The sequence below is a fragment of the Vulpes lagopus genome, chromosome 8 (genome assembly GCF_018345385.1).
Source record: "Vulpes lagopus strain Blue_001 chromosome 8, ASM1834538v1, whole genome shotgun sequence".
In the NCBI taxonomy this organism is placed as follows: Eukaryota; Metazoa; Chordata; class Mammalia; order Carnivora; family Canidae; genus Vulpes; species Vulpes lagopus.
In genome coordinates this window covers 2,013,532-2,034,734 of record NC_054831.1, presented here as the reverse complement: position 1 = coordinate 2,034,734, position 21,203 = coordinate 2,013,532, and the positions used below count along the sequence as shown (strand labels likewise).

The 21,203-nt window shown below is 65.3% G+C and overlaps 1 protein-coding gene across 14 annotated transcripts in view; it reads right to left on the bottom strand.

Annotated features, from left to right (window-relative positions):
* Positions 1 to 21,203, bottom strand: part of HDAC4 (histone deacetylase 4) — a 271,373-nt gene that overhangs the window by 41,539 nt on the left and 208,631 nt on the right. For all 14 annotated transcript variants that reach the window (XM_041767847.1, XM_041767846.1, XM_041767851.1 and 11 more), the window contains 7 exons: positions 18,668 to 18,780; positions 13,764 to 13,880; positions 13,482 to 13,680; positions 7,892 to 8,112; positions 5,069 to 5,326; positions 2,943 to 3,129; positions 1,669 to 1,802 (listed from right to left, as the gene is read on the bottom strand). In XM_041767847.1, the coding sequence (XP_041623781.1) occupies positions 1,669 to 1,802; positions 2,943 to 3,129; positions 5,069 to 5,326; positions 7,892 to 8,112; positions 13,482 to 13,680; positions 13,764 to 13,880; positions 18,668 to 18,780 (1,229 nt within the window). The remainder of the gene's footprint in view (positions 1 to 1,668; positions 1,803 to 2,942; positions 3,130 to 5,068; positions 5,327 to 7,891; positions 8,113 to 13,481; positions 13,681 to 13,763; positions 13,881 to 18,667; positions 18,781 to 21,203) is intronic.

Here is a 21,203-nt window from a genome sequence, read left to right as displayed (position 1 = left end):
CACTCCCCAGGTGTCTGCTCCACTGTCTCGGTCGGTGTCCGGCCTCCTAAGAAGCTCCCTGAGAGGCCCCTGGACTGAGGAGAGGCCTCAGGGACCAAGAGCCCGTCCCGGGGCGAGGTCCCCTGGGGAGGCAGGAGGGCGGGGAGACCTCCTCCTCGGGGTGTCCGCCAGGGCAATGCTGCCCCCCAGTGGTGCAGCCTCAGGTCAGGCCCCCAAACAGGCCTTGTCCTGCACTCCTCCCCGGGGAGGGGGGGGGGGTCCTGTCCTCCAGGAGGCCCCGGGGGGCAGGAGGCAGGACCAGCTTCGCTGCCCCGCCCCTTTGAAATCACGCGTCACTGTGCAACCAGTGAAGGGGGCTCGCCCGAACCGAGTGACCTAAATTCCCAAACATCCCACCTCTGGAGCAGGTGGACGCACAGGGGGCTCTGCGGCCCCCACCGCCCCGGATGTGCCTGCGCGGGCCCTGGCGAGGTGGGCCCGGGGCTGGGACAGGCGGGAGGGAGCGGTCCTCACCTGCGCGGTGCTGGCTTTCCTGGGTCACCGTGGGGCACCCCACGCCCATCCCCGCCCCCGTGGTGGCCTGGCTTGCCTGTGGGGCAGGTGGGGCTGCCATCGGCCCCCCCGTCCACAGAGCCCGGAGTGCAAGGGTCCTTGTGGTGGCCGCACACCCGGGCAAAGGGCAGTCGGGCTGCTCCGGGGAAACACGGCCCCCACCCCCAAGGACACAGGAAGCTCAGGACGTGGCTCAGTGGGGCCTCCCGTCCCCTGGGGCCGGGGCTCTGCTGCCGCTCTCCTGCCGCCGGGACGGGGCAGCAGGGGCAGGGGGCAGAGGCTCGGCCCTCGTCTGAGAACAACGGGGCACCAGCACCCCCGGGCAGCAGGGAGATGGCCGGCCAGAACCTTCCCACTGGACGGGCAGGTGCAGGGTGTGGGCCGAGCCCAGCCGGACTCCGCGTCCCACGGTCCCTGTTGCTGTCCTGCAGCAACGCCACTCCTGGGGGAGCCCTCCAAGCCCCGAGGCCCCCTGCACCCTCCAAGCAGCTTTTGGAAATACTCAAGTAAGAGAACTTTCAACAAAAAGCCAACGGGGCAGATTTCCCTCGTGGCCTCCAGAAAGTGCCCTTGGGACTGAGGCCGGAGGACGGCCTGGCCGCGCGGCCCAGGTGCCAACGGGCAGCATGGCCTAGAGGGGCTTCTCCAGGGACTCGACCAGAAGGAAAACAAGCAGCCGTGGGGTTCAGCAAGTGGTGGGCGAGGGCGGAGACAGGATGTAATGGGGGGAGCAGGGGGACAGGAGGATGGGGGACAGGATGGGGGACTGCATGGGGGACTGGATGGGAGGGGGCAGGAGGACGGGGGACAGGATGGGGGCAGGAGGATGAGGGGAGAAGGATGGGGGACAGGACAGGGGAACTGGATGGGAGGGGGGCAGGACAGGGGAGCAGGATAGGGGGCAGAAGGACAGGAGGGTGGAGGATGGGGGACAAGACGGAGTGGGGCAGGATAGGGGGACAGGATGGAGGGGGGCAGGAGGACGCAGGGACAGGACAGAGGTGAGCTTCCCTGAAGGGAGGACCTGGGTGTGGGGAAAGCAGCTCCCCGGGCAGGTGCCCCTGGTGGAACTACTCACAGCCACCCACCCCTGCCCCCCGCCTGGGCCCCGCTTACCTCACACTTGCCCCGGAGCCCCGTCTCCTGCAGCCGAGACCAGATGCTCTGGATCCTGCCGGCGTGCTCGGGGTGGCTGTTGGTGTTCCCGCAGGTACACTGGTGCTTCAGCATCAGGGTGTCGTACACGAGGCCTGGACAACGGGGGGGCCCAGCCACGGTCAGGGGGGCTGTCGAGGGTCCCCGGCAGCCACCCACCACCCACCCGGGACGCTGCCTGGCTGGGGCCCACCACCGCATCCTGGTGGGGGACAGCGGCCAACGGCGTCCCGTCCACCAGGATGATGTGTCAGACAGATCCATGTTCCCCAGAGACCAAGGGCGGCCAAGAGATGGAGGCCGAGGCAGGCATCCCGCTCACGGCAGGTGCCGGGGGTCCCCGCTGGGGGAGCAAGGCAAGGAGAACGACCCGGGAAGCCGCCACCCGCACTCCCCAAGTTGCACGGCCCCCGCGTCGCAGGGCCATGCGGTCTTCCCAAATTAAGAGCTTTAGCCCCAAATCCAAGTCCATCCTGTCAGGGAGTGGAACCCACGAAGCAGCGCTGCTGCTGATCTGAGCCCCCTGCAAGGTTCTGGGGTCAGAACCAAGAGAGACCCTGGAACCTTAGAAACTTCCAGGGCAGTCAGGACACCTGCGTGACACACGCACGAACAGGCCAACACCAGGGTGTTCAAAGGGACGTAACCGAGTCCAGAACCCGTGCTAAGTCCCCGTCTGCAGCGGGCCTGGGGGGGGGGATCAGGACCAGGGACCCGGGGCAACGGGGACGCCCCCAGGCAGGGTCGCCCAGCCCGGGCTCTGCGGCAGGGGGAACGGGGAGGCTCCTGCAGGGGTGAGGCAGTGAGGACAGCCCCACCCCGAAGGCGAGAGCCCGGGTGCCTGGGCCGGCCTCACCCTGGGGCCTGAGACCCTCGAGCCCCCCGGGCCGTGTGGGCCCCGCACGAAGGGCCGATGAGGAAGGACGAGCTCACTGTCCTGCGGCCCACGGACAGGCAGCCGCCCAGCCCGCCGGCTTGTCTCCGGAGGGAACATTCTCCGGCAAAGGCAAGGTGGGCTCTGGGCCAAGGGAGACGGCGGCATCAAGAGGCGGGAGGTGGGAAGGGGGCCTCAGTGACCGACGCATCTGGTCCCCCGGCCGGGCCCAGGCCAGGTGTGGGCCACAGGTGCTCAGCGCCGGACCCCCAGCCCCTAGCCCCTGCGCATACCTGTGGTGAACCCTGTCTGGGGGCCGCACCCCACCCCCAGCCCCCTGGCCCCCAGCCCCTGCGCATACCTGTGGTGAACCTCGGTTTGGTGGGCGGCTCCTGCACGGACATGGGGAAGGTGGCAGATGCCGGGGAGGACTGCGCCCGCGACAGAGGCCGGTGGCCGCCAAAGGACACGGGGATGCCAGCGGCCTCCATGGACGCCTGGTAGTTTCTCAGCTGGTGGATCCGCTGCTGTTCCAGAAGGAGGGCTTGCTGGGGAGGGGAGACGCGGGGTTTGGGTGCTGCCAGGAAACCGCGGCTCGCGTCCAGCAACCCACGTGCCTGACCGTTGGCTCTCGTGGGCGCGCAGCCCCGGGCTCGGCAGCCCACGGAGCCCCCGCCTGCAGGCAGCCCCCGGCCGGCCCGCCCAGGAGGAGCTGCTCCACATGCCAGACACGTGCGTGGGAGCACATCCCGGAGTGGGAACGCGGACTCCACGGCTGGGTCCCCGCCTCTCCCCCCGCGCCCCCTCCCGAGGGCAGCAAGACGCTGGCTGAGTGAGCAACACACGTTGGTCGGGTTCCAGCCACCCGGGGTCGGCCGGCCGCGCCTCTCTGAGGGGGACCCAGATGGACGGTCCCCAGGACCTTCACCACCTCAACAAAAATCGGCAGAGCAAAAGGATGCAACTTCGTGAAAAACTCCTTTTCACAAAATGTGTTTCTATGACAAGAGTTGGTTTTGGTAAGAGCGCGACACCGCCCGGACCCCAAACAGGCAGTTTAGCAACTAAGGGAGCTCCGGCGTGGCCGGGCAGGTGGGCGCCGGGCGGGGACAGCCGCTGCCCCACGCAGGCCCGCGCACCCTCTGACCAGCGCCGGGCCACGAGCCAGGCCGAGGCTTCAGGGACGGATCTCACATGTGGGGCCCTGCAGGGAGGCAGGTGCGCAGCGGCCGTGCGGCCCCCGAGGGACACGGGGCCTCCCTGCTCACCCGCCCGACTTCCCCGCCTCCATGGTGCAGCAGGAAGGGGCAGGGAGGGAGAGAACCCAACAGGTGCCCGCGCCCCCTCGGGCCCGGCTCCAGGCGCCTGGAGCCCCGAGAGCCCTGCCCCCGACGCTGGTCACCGAACGCTGGAGGCCTTGACTGGCGCCAGCTGCCACACGAGCCACCAGGCGCCCCGAGGCTGCTCTGCTCACTAGTATTCCTGGATGCGGAGAACAAGCGTCCCTAACGGACGTCCTGGGTCTGAGCAGCGTAAGGATCGTTTTCCAAATAAAGGCCGAGCGCTCCATCACCCGCGAGACCCCAGCCCTGAACGCTGGGGGGAGCACGGTCCGCCCCCCCGCAGGCTTCCTGGTCGCGCTCCGGTGCCAAGGCTGCGGCCCCACAGCGGTCCGGGACGGCCAGGCCCGCCGGGGCCCGATGTGCACCCAGCAACGGCAGCGCTTCCCCCGACACGAGCTCCCGCGCTCCGGTCCTGGGGGAGCAGAGGCGGGCGCCCGGCGGGCCGGACCGCGGCCCAGACGTCAGAGCCCGAGCGGCTCGGGCGAGGAACAGGAGTCGGCAAGCACCGGCCGCCCGCAGCGCCCCGCCCCGGCCTGCCGTCAGGAGCAAGCAGCCTCCCTGCGGCCTCCAACACGGGGCCTCCGACTCCCGGGCTGGCCGTGCTGGGTCTCGCGGACACGCGGTTTTCCTTTTCGTTATAAACTGATAAGTCATCAGATTTATTCACGCGTCACCTGTGAGTTTGGTTAACACGTGTCAGTGTCTGGGACTGGGTCCGCGTGTCACGGTTCTTCCGGCTCTTTTATGACATCGGTCACCACGGCCTCTGGGGCCGTAAAGGCCCTGCCTGCCTTCCTGATCAACGAAGACATCAACGTGCCTCCTCCTACCCTTCACGCCGCCGCCCAGTCCCACTGACACTCGGTGGCGCCTGCATTTATGTCAGCTCACGGCGCGCACGAGACCGTTACCTGTAGGGACTCGGGCGGGCGGGCGTCCGGCTGGAATACGGGCGCACAGATGCCCACGGCGGGCGAGGGCCAGGACTAGACGTCACAGCCCACCCGCGTCCAGGCCGGGCAGGAAGGGAAGAGGCCGCTCGGTGCCCATGCCTGCCAGCCCCAGGACGCTGCCCCTGGGGGCCCGTGGGACCAAGGCCCGGCCTCCTGGCCTCTCCCCCCACCGCCCCGGGCAGCCCGGTCACCTGTCTGAAGAGCAGCTCCTGCTCCGTGGGCTGGCGCTGGCCCGGCTCCACCTCCCGCGGGGGCTCCGCCTCCTCGTCGTCGCTCTCGATGGGCTCCTGCTTCACCTGCACCCCGGCCAGGGCGTGCGCCTCCTTCTGCCCCGACAGCCGGTCCAGGTAGGGCTCCTCCAGGAGGGCCTGGTGCTCGCGAAGCTCCTCCTCCGTCTCCTCGGGGTGGCTCTCGGGCTGCCGGGCTGGCTCGTTCTGCTTGGGGATAATCTACAAGGCAGAGGTGAGGGGTGAGGGCGACGGACACGACGGGACAGTGAAGGGGCATCATGAGCTGCACAGCTCCGAGCAAGGGCGCAGCACCCCGAGGGATGCTGGCAATCCCGAGCTAAGGCCTGCGGGCGCCATTCACGAGCCCACGACCTGGGCGCAGGGCACCATCTGCCCGGGAAGGCGACGGGCCGGCGTGGGGAGCACATCTGTTGGGCACCCGTGTGCCCAGTGCATGGAGGTCGCAGGTGTGGAGCTGGGGCTGCACCCGGGGAGCGGCCTGTGGCTTTGAGCAAATGCGACGCTCTCCAGAGCCCGGACGTGGGTCTCCGTGGAGGAGCCGCAGGGCCGTGGAGAATGGTCTCCGGCCACATTCTGCGTAGCGCCCGGTGGTGCCCTCTCCTTCCTCTTGTGCATCGGCCCGGGCTGGGAGTGCGGGTCCCCCCAGAGGCCTGACCCTCAGCGGGCGCCGCGGGATGGCGAGAGCCTGGGGGCAGGGGGGCACGGGGGCAGGGGGGCAGGGGGGCAGGGGGGCAGGGCTGGCGGAACAGGGACCTTCCAGGCTCCCTCTCTGGCCTTCCCAGCTGCCTGGGAGGAGGGCGTCTGCCTAGAGGCCTCCAGGCCCCTCCAGGGACTCAGGACACTCGGGGCTTCCACGAGGGCGGCCAGCCCAGGAAGGATTCCCGGCCCCGCTGTCCCGGGAGCTCTGGGCAGGGGCAGGGGCACCTGAGCTGCCACCATCTCCCTGGAGCTCAGCCTCCAGGCCGCAGTACAGAGGGAGTCGGGGCGGCCATGGCCACAGCAGCGGCCTCCCCGTGACGCAGGGCGCACAGCTGCGGGGCTGTGGCTCAGCGGTGACCAGGCGCCCGTGGGCTCAGGCTGCTTGGGCCGTGGCCACCCGCAGAGGCCTGTCGCTGCCTCGGAAACGCACTTGTGCCGTGGGCTGGCTGCACCACGGCGCTGGCTCGGGGCAAGGCTCCCGCGGGCAAGCGCAGCTGCCAACCCGCCGAGCAGCCCGGCTCTCCGTCCTCCAACGCCCTTAGGACCTCAGGCGCATTCCCTGAAGGGCAGCCTGCAGCTGGGGCCAGAACAGAGACCACTGGCCGGGCTCGTGGTCAGACCCCCCCAAGGTCTCGGGTTCAACACTGAGAAGGTTGGGGTACACGGCCGAGCCTGGGCGCCTCGGGGCAGGAGCACGGTGTGGGGTCAGTGGCGGGCAGGACCGCGCCCCCAGCAAAGCCACCCTCTGGTGGCAGGCATCCTCCAGAAAGCTCCCCCGCCTGGCAAAGCCCCACCAAACACCGCTGCACGTGACGCTCAGGGCACAGACGACCCATGGAGCACCGGGGGTTGCTCCAGCTCGGGCCACAGCCGGAGAGCACAGCCAGGCCTGCGTCTGTCCCTCCTGCTCGCAGAGACTCCTGGGCCCGGGCTGGGGGTCCCTTGGCTAGGGACCTTGGGCAACCCGAAGCGGCCGCGCGGGGCTGCTCTGCCTAAGGGGACGTCGGGGCCGTGGCCGTGCCAGGAGGCCAGGGGAGGGTCAGCCGCACACCGTGCGGGGAATGGCTGCGATGCCCAGTGCGCCCCGAGCAGGGTGGCCGGGTGGGCGGCCTCAGAGGTACCCAGGGCTGGGCGCCCTGCTGTCGGGTGGCGAGCCCGTTGGGATCTCGTTCCCCCAACAAAGGGCGGAAGCACTGGTGCCAGACGGCACTAGGTAACGTCGTGGGCTCCCCGAGATCCCCGCAGCACGCCGTGCAAACACTCCCATCAGCTGTCGTTCAGTCTCGCCATCAATCATGTAACAGGATCCCGAGAGATGACCCAGTTTCTAAATCCTCCTTTGCAAGAACACACCAGGAACGAACAGGTGTTTCCCGTCTTCCTGATGCCTCCCACCCTCTCAGTCGGAGAGTGACACACGGAAACGAGGGAGCCACAGTTGGCGCCGGGAGGGTGGACGCTCGGGGCCTCCGACACTGGGAGTGAACAGACTGAGGGTCCCCGTGTGGCCCCCGGGGAGCACGTGCCTTTGCTGTCCAGGTGAGGGCGGGGGGCGGGGGGGCAGCCCGGCTCCATGGGGGCCTTGGCCGGGCCTGTGCCAGGGCCTGGCTCCTGCCGCGTGTCCCCCGCCACCCTGCAGTGGGGGCACCACCCTAGGCTCGCTCGGGCCGCCGCCAGCCACCATCGTCAAGGCACTACGCACGGCTGCTCTTTCCTGCTCCAAACAGCTCTGTGGGTGGCTCTTGGGACGGCGCAGGTGCGCACAGCCCCCAGCACTGTAGGCCACCGGGCGGGCACGTGCAGGTACCAGGGGCGTGCAGAAGGTGCCCTCGGGGCTCCGTGTCATCGTAGGGGGCTCTCGGGCCTGCTCACAGGAGTGAGTACCCCCAGGGCCCGAGGAGGCCCCACAAGCCGAGACGCCCACCCCCGGCCCCTGGCCTGTGTTCCGGCTTCACATGCCGTTCCCCGTCCCGCCACGCGTGCCGCAGCCTGGGCTCCACGGCTCCTCTCCCGGCCCCGGGCTCCCTGGAGCTCCGCCAGCGGCCGCCGCGCCCGCACACCCACCTTGTTCATGTGCAGCTGCTGCTGGAAGTGCTGCTTGTGCTTCTCCAGGAACTGCTGGTGCTGCTGCTGGATCACCAGGTGCTGCAGGGCCGGCGCGTTCTGGGGCAGCGGCGCCGACTGGGTGCGCCCCAGCGGGCGGTGCTGCCGCAGCTTGTGCATGGACGGGGACACGCGGTCCGCACCCACCAGAGGCTGCGCGTGCAGGGGCAGCGCGCCCAGGCCTGAAAGACAGCGGGCTGAGGGTAACACGGGGGCAGACGGTGGGGGGCGGGGCCGTCGGGGACCCCCGAGAGCTGCCGTGCCCCTGCCCCTCCCCATAGCCCCGGGCGCCCACCGTCACGAGCTGTGAGCCTGAGCTGCGAGCACGGGCTTCGGGGAGCAGGGCCGCCGTGTGCAGGCGGCTCTCCCGACACCCAAGCCCCTGCCAGCAGCGGGCACTTCCGAGTGACATGCCCCGAGCCACTGCCCACCCACCGGGGGCCCCATGTCACCCCCAGACACCCCGGGCCCTAGAGACGCGCTTCCAGGGCTTGTTTTGGCCTGAGCAGCACCACAGGCGGCCGGAGTGGCTCGTGTCACACCGAGACCCGCCGCGGAGGCCCCGCTGGCCTGGTGTGTCCCGGAAGGCCCTGGAGATGGCCCTTCCCTGCTGAGCCGGAAACCACGTTGTGAGGGAACAAAACGGCTTCAGGATCAGATCTTTTAAGGGTCTTTTCAAGCGGTGACGTCACAAAGACGGCATCAACGCGTGTGAAAGTCCTGAGGCGTCTCGTCGAGACCTTCTACTGGTTCCTGCGAAGGTTCTGCCCACACCTACCTGCCCGCCAGCTGCCTGCCTACCTGCCCGCACCTCCCCGCCAGCTGCCCACCTACCTGTCCACCTACCTGCCTGCCTACCTGCCCATCTACCTGCCCATGCCTGCCTGCCAGCTGCCCACCTACCTGCCTGCCTACATGCCTGCCAGCTGCCTACCTGCCCACCTACCTGCCCGTCTACCTGCCCACCAGCTGCCTCAAGCACCTGCGCCTGGACTGAAGGTTTAGGAATCTGTATGGATACGTGGTCCTGTTTTAATGTGATCTGAATCTTATTTTAAAAGGCCACCTCTTCAGAGACTCGGGATGTCCAACATCTTTTCTTCTGCAAGTTTTTTATCCATCTGCAGTTTTACTTTTGCAAACTGTGGGTTTAGGCAGTTTATCGTTTTCCTGTGGTTTTATGGATGAAAGGGTCGACTAAACCTGCTCCCGCGTGCCTGCTGCCCTGGCGGCCTCAGGTGGATGGACACACACGGACAAGGCTCAGGGGGAGGACCCAGGTCACGTCTGCCTGGGACAACGAGCACGTGACCCGAGAGCACGAGCCCCGGAGCTGCTGGAAGAGGCCCCGATGGGCGGGTGCCCCTGCCCGTGTCCCCCCGGGGAGCCCTGTGGTCTCAATCTGTCCCTTGTACCTTCACGGGTGCTGAGTTCTAAATTTTGCACGCAGACAGCAAGAGCACACCCACAGACAAGATCCAAGCCTTATGAAACTCCCTCACTAGCCTTCTGACAAGTCGGTCACCTCTGTCCCTGGAACTGCCATCACCCGTCCAGCCCACTGTTTTCTGCAAACAGAAATCATCTTAACTCTGCTTGGCTACTAGATTAAGGTTAGTAACACAGAAGACTGGCTCATTCCCGATCAGGTCTCCTAAAATATTTAAAAAAGCAAAACACAAAGCACATCCCTAAGAAGGGGTTTTGGGATTCTTGCCGTTGACCTAGGTGTCACGAGGGTGAACGGGCGGAAGGCCGCCACGCGAAGCTGCGTTTACGGAATCAGAGGGGCCGCGGCTTGGTGGTGGATGTTTCTCCGGCCTCAGTGGGCACCGGGAAGGAAGTAAAGCATGTGACGGAGCAGCAGAGCCGCGCCGGGTAAGCTGGACGGCCCCATGTTCCACAGAGAAGCTTCTCTGGGCTCCAGGGCAGGAACCCGACTCCACAGAGGTCCGCTTTCCGCTTCCAGGGCTGGCAACGGAGCAGGAACAGGTGGCTCCGATGGCCCCGCGTGACCGTGAGCCTGGGTCTGGTGGCGCCTGCTGCCTCCCCTACGACGAGAGGCTCCCCCCATGCAGAGGGCTGCCTTCACGCGGGGTGGACGTGCCCTGAAGACACAGGCCGCCATCCCCGTGGAGACGAGGGCAGATGCCGGGAGGACCCTGCTCTGGTCCACCTCACCCACCCCCAATTTCACTATGGGCCTCGTGGGGTGTAAAGTGCAGGGGGCCGTTGCCCTTGGGGCCTGGTCGCATTGCAGGAAACTGAACGTCCTAACCTGTGAGTAGCAAAGCCCTTACCGGCCAGGTTCCTTCCCACTGACCCCTTAGGTCATGAACAGGGATCTCTGACGACAGACCATCATGTAGTTCTTGGTATCTATCGACTTTTATGTGTAAAACCACACTACGGTGGGATTGAATTCTGTCCTAGGTGACCGCTGCCTGCAGGGGCCTGGGGTGTCCAGCTGGGCGCGGTGTGGGGGCAGATGCTGACCTGCGGCTCCTGGGCCCTGCTCCGGACAGCAGGCCGCGTGGGGCCTCTTTCCCTGAGCACCCGGCCGGCTGGGAGCTCACCCGAGGGTCTGCTCTTCCCGCCCACCGCCCTGGCACCTGGCCCAAAGTCCCTTTGGGGTCCATGACAGGGACACCTTTCAGGATGTGCTACACTCAGCTCTAACTGGTGAGTTTGCAAACGAAGGCCCCACTTAGACACACCCCACCAGACGTGGGGGCGAAGAGGCAAGGAAGGTGCAGACTCAGGCTGCCCTGGTGATCTGGGCCGTTCTGAGGCGCTGGCCTTCACACTGTGGGGTTCTGGTTAAGGTGAATTCGCACTGGAGGAGCCCTCTTGGCCTGCATCCTTAGAAATCCATTTCATGCACTGCACGGCCCTACCGGCCACGGGGAAAGCCTTAACGACCCTTCAAAAGACAGTAGGCCGGGCAAGACTTGGGTCTAAGCCGCGGCTTGCAATCCAGGCTGCACACGAGTAGACCCGAGCACCACAAGGACGTCCGGGCGTGGAGGGGCCTGCGTGGACCAGTCGGTCTGCTGGAGCTTCTGGAGGCCCGGCCACGGCTAACAGTCCGGGCGAGGACCCAGGTAGAGAAGCACCCACAGCCAGTCATGCTCAAGCCCTTACCAGGACTCATGTAACCACTGCTGCAGGAACCAGCAGAGCCCGACGCTCAGAGGTGCAACCAGGGCAAGCTGCCTGTCTGCTCCCCTCAGCCCCGGCGTGGGCCCCGAGCACAACGCCACGTCCATCAGGTACAACACCTGCTCCTTCTTGCTCCCCTGAGCCGCCCACCCAAGGTCTGGTGAGCAGGAGGCAGGAGTTTCAGCAGACGAGGGCAGAGCACATGGGAGGAAGGTCACACGGGGCGGGGGCAGGGACAGGGCCTGGGGCACAGCCAGCCCGTGAGCTGGCCCAGGGGGCGAGAAGGGCGGCCCTGGCTGAAGGGCGAGCCCACACCCCGTGTGCCACGCGGGCAGCAGGGGGCTTGCTCCTGTGCCGCCGAGAGCCAGGCCTTCACGGCCCCCCACCCCGCCCGGCATGAACGTGCCACATTCACGTGGCCGGCAGCCACGGCCACACGGGCACCCACTAAGCCCCACGTGGGCTGAGAAGCCAAACGGGCACTTTGCTTTCGGGTCTTAACTCCCATCTTCAGCTTTAGTGGCCACATGAGGCCAGGGCTCCTGCCTGGACGGCTCTGCCCTCAGGCCTGCAGGGGCAGGAAGCCCTGTCAGGGGCGTGCGTGCTCCCAGAGAGACCCTGCTTGCAGGCAGGGGGTGGGCAAGGACGGACGGGGCGGCCTGGGGGACGTGAGGGCGACAGCGAGGTTGAAGGGTTAAAGTTCTCAACCCAAAAGTAACCACCACGACCACGGCTGACGTCTAACGGGACACCACTGTGTTAACACGCACCTCGTTTAACCCTCATAAAACTCAGTGGGCAGATTACCTGCTTCACTTGTGGGGAAACTGAGTCACGGCACCAGGGAGAAATCCCAAGGTCAGGGAGCTGGGACAGAGCAGAGATGAAGGCGTCGTGTTCTCGGGCATGGCCTTGCCTCCAGCTGGGTGCCCAGGGACCAGGAGGGGGCCTGTGGGTTTGGGGGCTGGGTGGGGGGGGGCCGGCACATAGGTGCTCACAGGTGCCGGGCAAGGGGGCCAGAGGTGGGCGAGAGCAGGCTGGGCTGCTGCCGCAGACGGGGCCGGGAGACCACCCGCGGAGCGCGGGGCAGCAACGTGGCCAACCACAGGGGGTCAGGCCAGCGAGGGAGCTGCGGGGCTGAGGTTCGTGTAGGACTGTCCCTCGCGTCCTATGGGGAAGACTGCTTCCCAGCGAGCTGGGGGACGCGGCATTAAGGGCGCTCTGTGAGGGGCACCGGGGGCTCGGCCGGCCGTGTGTCATGACCCCAGGGTCCCGGGACCCAGCTCGGCGGGCAGGCTGCTGCTCCCTGTGCTCCTCCCCCGCTGGTGCTCTCTCCCGCTTTCCCTCTCTCTCATATAGGTAAATAACTTCCTTAAAAAAAAAAAAAAAAGAATGCTCTTTTGTGGTGGGTGACAGCAGCGTGTGGGGGTGGGGAAGAGGGTGACACGCAGATGTGCGCCTGATGACGTGAGCGAGCAGGGGCCTGGGATCACGAGGAGGGTCCGGTGTAGCTGACGTGCTGATGAAGGACACGCGATGGGGGTCCGGGTGCCCCTCTCGGCTCAGTGTCACGGACTCAGATGCAATTTCAGATAAAACCCTCGAGACCCTGTGCTCATGACCCACTGCCCAGAGGTTGGGGAGACGCACAGCTGCCCCAGCTCGCCGAGGACCCCTCAGCTCTGAGGATGGTGACCCCACTGCAAGCGTCAGGGGGACCAGACGGACACACGGAAGGAAGGAGCACTGATGGACGACGGAGCTCGCCACCTCTGCGGACACACAGGCACACAGGAGGGCAGGACGCGGCCCCTTGCGCCCATGGGTCGGGACTCCATGACCCACTGAGCACCTTGTTTTCCACCCAAGTGTCAGGGGGTGTGAAAGGGGGCGGCTCCGAGCTTAGTTTAGATTTTAATCCTGAACAAATGAACACGGCTTCTCTGGGAAGCCGAGCACGAAGCCGGGGACGATGCAGACGTGAGGGACGTCGTGCAGCTGGGCACGTCCTCGTCTTGCAGCAAATCCACACATTCGTCACCGCTGACGCTAACAGGGTTGTTGCCAGGCAAATCGCTAATTTCCTATTTTTTCCCCTAAACATAAGCATTGCGTAGCCGGAGCACATTAAAACGGGTTTCCTGCGAGCAGAAACGGACCAGCGCCTAGAGTCGCCTGCGGGCTTCCGTCACACGTTCCCCTCGACCCAGAGGCAAGCGCAGACGGGAAAGCCGTCTCTCTCTCGAGGCTGCACGGCAGGGATGCCCGACGCCCAGTTTTGCACCGTCTACCTCGTCTTGCAAGCGAGCCCTGGTTTATGAGATCCCACGCCTGACGGGGGAGGGGGTGGAGAGGGGTCTCCCGGGCCCGCCCCAGCCCCCGTGCTCACCTGTGACGAGGGGCGTCTGCGCAGGCGTCTGCTCCAGTAAGACCATGTGCTGCAGGAGGGGGTTGTGCGCGGCTCCGCCGTCCCGCTCCAGGGGCGCCGTGCTCAGGTAGGGAGTGAGGTGGGTGCCGGGGAAGAGGGGGATCCGCTGCTGGAGGGCCGGGAGGGCGAGTCTCTCGGCGTCCTGCTGGCCGGCCGCCCCCTGCAGAGGCACAACCGTGACGCCGGGGGCCGAGGGCCGGGGCCGGCCACCCCCTCCACGCACACCCGCCGACGCCTACTCACCGCGGAAGGGCCGGTGGCGGGCAGTCCCAGCGTGATGTTGGGCAGGGACGGTGATGTGTACAGGGGGAGCGGGGCCACGGAGCCTTCTCGAGTCACGAGTCTGTGCGCCAAGCCGGTCTGGAGACAGAACACACGACGGCCGTCACACGCGGTCGGGTCTCCGACGAGCGCGGCCAGCACACGCCTCGAGAAATGACGGCAGGAAAGGCTCTGGGGGGCCCTGCTGAACCCTGAGACGCCACAGTACAGACGTACGTCAACACGCTCAGCACACGGGCGAGCAGAACACCTCAGAGCGGGCCACCGAAACGTCGACTCACAATCCACCAGACTCGTTTGCTCTTTTTCAGATTGCTAATTCACTAAAGTCCCGAGGAAATCTATGGGATTTATATATTTTAAAATATATTCTTGGTTGGGAAGATCTTTTCGCACATGACATCAGAGGCAGAAACCAAAGAAAATGGGCATTAAAATAAATCCCTCCCAGAAAAGGCAAATAACGGTCACAGCAATGTTGACCCTGTGTCGGGCAGAGAAACCTGAATATGTAAAGAGCTCATGAATCAAATAATTATTAACAAGGAGAAAAGCACATAGAAAGGCAAATGACGAAGCGCTGATTATTAAGGGAGAATAAGCTCATGGAACAAAAACTCGACATCATCAGTAAATCTAAAAATATGTTTTAAAACCTATCGAGTTGGCCAAGAGTTTCACAACTGAGCATAGGCTGTTGGCCCCAGGAACAGGGAAGCACGCTGCCGGGTGGCTAAGAGCTGGTGCTTTTTCTTTGTGCAGGAAATTGAGCAATCCACGTCAGGAGCCTTGAAAATTTATCTGACTTTTGATCCTAAAACTCCACTCATAGGACGGATGCCTACAACACGATGTCGGCGCGGGGAGGCCCCAGGAGGGCCACGGCCACGGCGCCCACAGAAGCAGAGGGCTGCGTGTCCCGCAGCGTGTCCAAGGCTGAAGAGACGAAGGGACACGGGGCTCTCGGGAGGGAGGCGGGGAAAACTTCCTCGACTGGCTGGAATCGCATTGATGTTGGGTTGTTGAGTCAGGAAACCGAGTTGTAGAACGGGCCGTTTTCTCAAAAGCAGAGAGAGGGAGGACTGGGGACAGACGGGGAGGTCATCAGCGGGAGCACCCTCTGAGGATCTCAGCGTGTCACCCACTCAACATCTTTTTGCTTCGAGGATGAGGTTCTTTGCTGCGAGGACGCCGTTTACACCCCAGCATCCCCCAGAGTAGATCCTCGGTGGCCGTCACGAGCCGAGGGGCGGAGGGAAGGAACACACGGTGTCGCCGGGCGCCGGCTGAGGCTCTGCAGAGTCCACAGGACAGAAAACCGCAGGAGTGATGGGCGCCGACCCCGTCCTCGGAGCTCCTCTCGCCTGCGGTACGTGACCAAGAGGAGAAACACTCGGTGCCTTCAGACCTCAGGCCCAAGGTGCCAGCGACAGTCACCACGTCGCTGTAGACAACAGGGTGGACCAACTGCCGCCCGGCTCACCGCGGGGTGCCGCGGGCCTGGTCGCAGCCGCCATGAAGCCAGTCCCCTGAATATACCGGGTTCCCAGTGCTCGGGAAAGTCACGCTTACGCAATGCTGCAGCCTCGGGTGTGCAACAGAACTAGGTCTAAAAACACAATGTCGGGGATCCCTGGGGGGCTCAGCGGTTTAGCGCCTGCCCTTGGCCCAGGGCGTGATCCTGGAGTCTCGGGATCGAGTCCCATGTTGGGCTCCCTGCGTGGAGCCTGCTTCTCCCTCCTCCTGTGTCTCTGCCTCTCTCTCTCTGTGTCTCTCATGAATAAATAAATAAAAAATCTTTAAAAAAAAAAAATAAAAAAAAAATAAATAAAAAATAAATAAAAATAAATAAAAACACAATGTCCGTGCCGTAACTGAAAGCCACCTCGCTGCTATAAAATGCTGGCCCCGTCGGAGCGCCCAGCGAGCCACCGTCCCTGTGCTGGAGCAGGTCCCGCCTCGATGTCGCGGCCGCCGAGGGTCCGGGTGGGGCCCAGGCCAGGGCGTGTGGCGGCTTCCTGAGCTAAGACGACAATTTGCCGCGTGGCTTGACTTCCCCTCGCGGCCTCCCTGGCACGCGTGGTGCTGCTGGACGACGCTGCACCTGCAGGAGAACGTCCTCCAGGCCTGGAGCCCGGCTCTGCGACCACCGCTCTGTCCCTGGAGCATAGGGAACCGCTCAGTCCTCCGCTGTCACCACAGCAGCCATCCCGGAGGCTTCACCCGGACGGATTCCGTCTCGGGAAACCACCTTCCCTGCTCGTCCGTGGGAAGCAGCTGCTCCCCGTCACGCTGTCCCACGGGAGGGCGTGACCCAGGCCCGACTTCAGGCTCCGCTTGGAACCCCGGTTCCCCTGCCGCTTCCAGCCCGTCTGCAGTGACTTCCCCGCGGAAGCTTGAACCTTTGGCTTGTTAAAGGAAAAAAAGAAAAAAAAAGCAACATCTCCAAAGCATGATAGAGGGGCGTGTTCTCTATCCACACCCGAAGGTGTGGGCGGATGCCCCAGACCCTGCGGGATTCCCGAGGCTGCTGCGGAGCGTGGTCCCGTTTCAGGGTCGCGTGGAAACACCTCACACTTTTTGTTCCGAGGCCGCGAGGGCAGAGCAGGGAGGAAAGGGTTGTTGGCTCCGGGCGCTTGGTGCACGTTGTCCTGGAGCAATCACGGAGCTGCCTCGCTCTGCTCACCGGGAAGCCGCGCAGGCCTCACCGACAAGCCCCGAGGAAAGCATTTTCCCTTGACAGAAACATTCTTTTTGTCACAAGTAAGAGAAATATCAACAAGCGACGCTTCAGGAAGAACGGTGGAGCCTGCCGAGGAAGGCGCGGCCCCACTGGATGGTAATCACCCGAGAACAAAATAAGCAGACATCCTAATGTCTGCAAAGTTATAATTTCCTCTTTATAATCACTTTTTATTTTTTTTACTTAATTTATTTTTAGATATAACGCAGCCTTCTGAGAATGACTTGGATGCTGATCGCCCGCATGCGCCGTTGGGGCCTCGCTCTGCCCTGCGCATCAGCTCCGGCGCTGCACACCGGGTCGGGGCTGCGGGCCGCACCCCGCCTGGCACCCGGGGTTCTGAGCCGGGGGAGCCGCCGGCTTCCTCTGTGTATGGGGGCCCTCGCGGGGCAGCGGTGACGGGGCTGCAGGCCGGGGGGGCCGCCGGGTCCTGCACGGTGGTCTCGGGAGTGCTCGGATGCTCTCAGACCCCGAGCCCGCGGAGGTCACAGGAGAGGACGTCAGAGACCACCCTGCCGGCCACAGGGACCCTCGGATGCAAACAGGACAAGGGCCCTTTCACTCTCCTTGTCAATCCCTTCACTTCTACTACTTCGTGGCAGCTTAAGTCCTGTGAACGCAGGACGTGCAGAAATTAGCACATAATTTAAACCGGAACAGTGCAGACCCCCGTCCGCCAGGCACCGCACGGGAGGAGCCGCCGGTTCCTAAGTGCCCGGGTCAGACAGCAGGGGGGACCGCCGGCCGGGGCTGGAATGACCCGGGACACGGGCTCCAGGCCATGGCAGCCATGACCTCGGGGTTCAAAGCCCTGTAGCAACCTAATAGGTGCTTACACGGGGCGCTGGGGAGACGGGACGGAAGGACGGGATGTGGGAGGACGCGAGGTGCGAGGAGGCACAGTACGACCTCGGCTGCCGCGTCCTTGCGTCACGGTCCACAAACCTGCGAAAATGCTCAGCGCTGGCGCCCGCGTATCCCAACTAAGGTCTGTCAACCCTTGGCGAGGGCAGGATTCCTTTCTAGGCATCTGGGAGCGGCGTAAGGAACCCTATCTAGTGAACCGTAGCCTCCTGCGACTTCAGGAAGGACTCAGGAGAGCCTCCCACTCGGTGGGACCGTCTGCGGCAGGACGCGGACGGCGCTTCGGGCCGAGTTCGCTGGAAGACCTGGAGCCGGGTGGCTCCCCCCGCGGTCACCCCAGGCCCCTGGCCTCGCTCGGCGAGCCTGACGTCCTCTCGCTCCTCCTGCGTACCGGCCAGCGCCTGCCTCTCCCAGTCCACACGGCTTCCTGCACGGGAGCCGGCTGCTGGCTGCCCCCTGGCCCTCGGTCCCCAGGGCCCAGCACGGGGCTGCCCCGCGGCAGGAGCTCCAGGGACGCTTGTGCAATGAACACACAAGGCAGGTCCTGGAAACTACTGCCCAGAAAGTCACCCTGGCCCAGGTCTGGCCCAAGGCAGCCCCAGCAGGCAGCCCAGGCCCCTCCACCTCGTCTCCCCAGGGTGCCCTCCCGCCCTCTGCCAAGTGAGTCCACAACCCTCTCTGCGCCCACGTCCCTCTCAACCTGCAGCACACCTGGGGTCTGACGGGCAGGGTGAGGGCGACTGGCCCTGCGGCCTGAGGCTGGAGGTCAGCCTGGCATCTCCAAAACGCCACCCCTGGCGTTGCTAACGGCCAGACGCCCTCAGCACATGCCCCGTGTCGCTCTGCTCCCCCCGGACACATGGATGCGTGTTTGTTGGCTGAGTGTTCCTAAGGCACAGCGAGTCCCTCCGTTCCCATCCAACACCGGTTCCTACGTGATTCTGTGTTGTTCCCGCGCCCGGCCACCGTGCAGAGCCCCGGGGACACTCGGGAGCAGGGCATCCGAGGCCCCACTGGCACGCGGTGTGTGCTCTGAATCGGCCTAAATAAATACGCTTGAAATAGGCCGGGACGACAGGCTGTGTTCAAAGCCGTGTCCCTGTCAAGGAGGCGCAGCGCCCGTGGCAGGAAGGGGCCCCGTCCAGGGAGCCTCCCGACCTGGACGGCCAAGGCCGGGGGCAGCCGCAAAGCGCGGCACCTCAGGGAGGCCAGCTGGGCCGACGCAGGGAACAGGCCCGAACGGAAAGCGCACACTGACCTCGGCCGGGATGCTCGCCACGGCAGGTGTGATCCCGTTCTCCGCGCTGACGTTCCCGGAGCTGTTGTTGGGGGAGCTGGGAGCGGAGCCGGGGGCGCTGCTGCACGCCGAGTCTGTGGGCGGAGAGACATCCGTGAGCCGCGCCGTGCGGGGACCCGGGCACTTGCGCTCCCGCTCGCTGACTGGCAGAAATCACATCACGAAAGGACGTGCCCTCGGCTCCCGAACCAGGGCTGGGAGGCTATTTCCCCACTTTTGGTTTTACTTCCCCGTGAGCTCTGCAAACGCTCAGCTCCCGAGAGGCCCCCGCGGAGCCTTGCAAGCTGCGCGCGTTACCCACGTCGTCCTGAGCTCCAAGGTGGTCTGAACCGCTCACCAACAACCTAACAAAGACCAGGAAGCACAGAAGGCGAGGACCCCGCACAGGGAGGGGTCAGCTGCTGCGCTCACTGCCAGGGCCGCCGGCCGCGGGGCTCCCTTCCCTTTGAATTAACCGCTCTCGTGTTTCCTACGCGACATCAAACACCCAGGGGAAGGCCTGCTAGCGGCGGCGTCTGTGACGGGTCAGCGTCACCTGAAATCACTCGCCGAGTTGTCCCCCAGGTAACTTTACGGGGGGCAGTGGCCCGGCCCTGCCAACGGGACCAGGCCCCTCTGCAACTGGCCGCGCCTGAGGCATGTTTGCCCCCCGCGCCTCCCTGCCACGCCAGCCTGGCCCCAGTGCTGACGCTCCATGTCCACAGGCCTCCCGTGTCCTCCTTTGGGTTCATGGCACTTTGACGATGGCATCACCACGCATGGGGAGCTCTGTGGTCCCCGGTCCTCTGACCAGGCAGTCGTCAGCACAGGCTCGCCAGTGGGCCACCGGCCGTCCCAGACACGGACCGCGAGCTCAGACCAGGCCCCCGCCCCACCCTACACTCCAATCCAGGGCTCACTCCTCTCCCTGGGAAACCACGTTTACTTGTTCGTCACTAACTGGGAGCCCCTGAGAAGCACCCCCGACCCCGGGCCGAGCCGCTGCTAGACTTCCTGCATGAAGACAGATGTGCGTCCTCCCTGATGGACGGAGGCCACCGCCTTGCCCTTGGGTGCCGTCCCCGTGGCCCCCGCGGGCCGCCTCCTCTGCGACCCTATCCCAAGCTGCACGCAGGGTTCCACCACTACGCCCTGCAGTGTGTGCCCCCCAGCACGGTGACCAGGTCAACACTGGTCAGCACAACTGGGGCACCATTCGGGGTGCGCAAAAGTGCCCGTGAGCAGTATCGAGTGAGTGCGGGTGGGCGCACACGTGGCATGAGCTTGGCGGTGGGACGGACGCACGGAAGAAAGACTGGAAGGAAGTGTGCCCTGCTGGGAGCTCCAACGGCTCAGACGCGCGTGCGCACGGGCGGCTCATGTACCATCGGCTCCCGTGGCACGCGCAGCCTTGGTGAGCAAGGGGGAGAAGCAGCTGTGAACCTGGCCCGTCCCGTGGCCGGTCTCCTGCCAGCTGGCCCCACACCCGCCCCTCCCACCCCCTGCCCGCAGGCCGGCCGCTGTGCTCTCCCCCAGGAGACACCACCTCCCGGTGCGGCAGAGGAGCTCCCCTGGCTCTGTGGGGACCGGCTTCCCTGATCTCCGTGTTTTCCCTTCTCCTGGAAAGGCAGCGCTGCATCCTGCCCCGGCGGCCTGGGCTCCGCGAGGGCCCGAAGCCCGTCTCGCCTCGCGCCTGTGCCAGCCGCACTCCTCCGCCTCGCATTCCGCAGCCTCTCCTGCCGGCCTCCTTGGCGTGCACTCTGCACGTGCCACGGCCCAGCACCGGTGTGGCGGGCACGGTGTGTTGGGTGGGCCCCATCTGATGCTCGGGTCTCTCCAATGAGATGCTGAGCTCCTGGGAGGCGAGGACCCGTGTCCCTATTTCTGCGCGCAGCCCGCTGCTGACTCAGCGGCATTAAACGGCCCCAGGCTGACGACGTGAACACGGGAAGAAGCCTGTGGACGGTTCCGTCTCCCCGACTGCGGGGCTAGGAATAGACACGCGGCCGTCCTGCCCATCGGAGCTGCCGGCCCACGGCCAGGCGCTCCTCAAAGCAAACAGAGCTGCATCTGTGCTGAGACGGGGCTTTAACTCACGACTCTGAATGGAATCCCCGGCGGGCGAGACGCGGTGACGACACTCCCTGACTTCCGACCAGGCCTGTCTACACTGAACCCCACGTGGAAACCACGAAGGGCTCGGGCCCTTGCACACAAACCCTCCGGGGCAGGTGCTTGGAGGAGGCTCAGTGGGCCGGGCCGGGGGGCCCTCGAAGCCTCCCCCTCACACAAGGGTGCTGGGGCTCAGTCGGGTGTGTGCGGGGCGGGTCGCCGGCACAGGACGACAGCACCGAGAACCTCGCGCCGACAGGCAGGCGGCCACCAAGAGCCTGGGTTTTCTAATGGGTCACTGTGCCCTGTGCAACTACGTTTCCTCCTCCCCCTTATCCGGTGCTGACTCTGGGAGTGCGATGTGCACCCCGAGATGGGGTATCGCCTCAGGGTGGGGGTGGGCGTA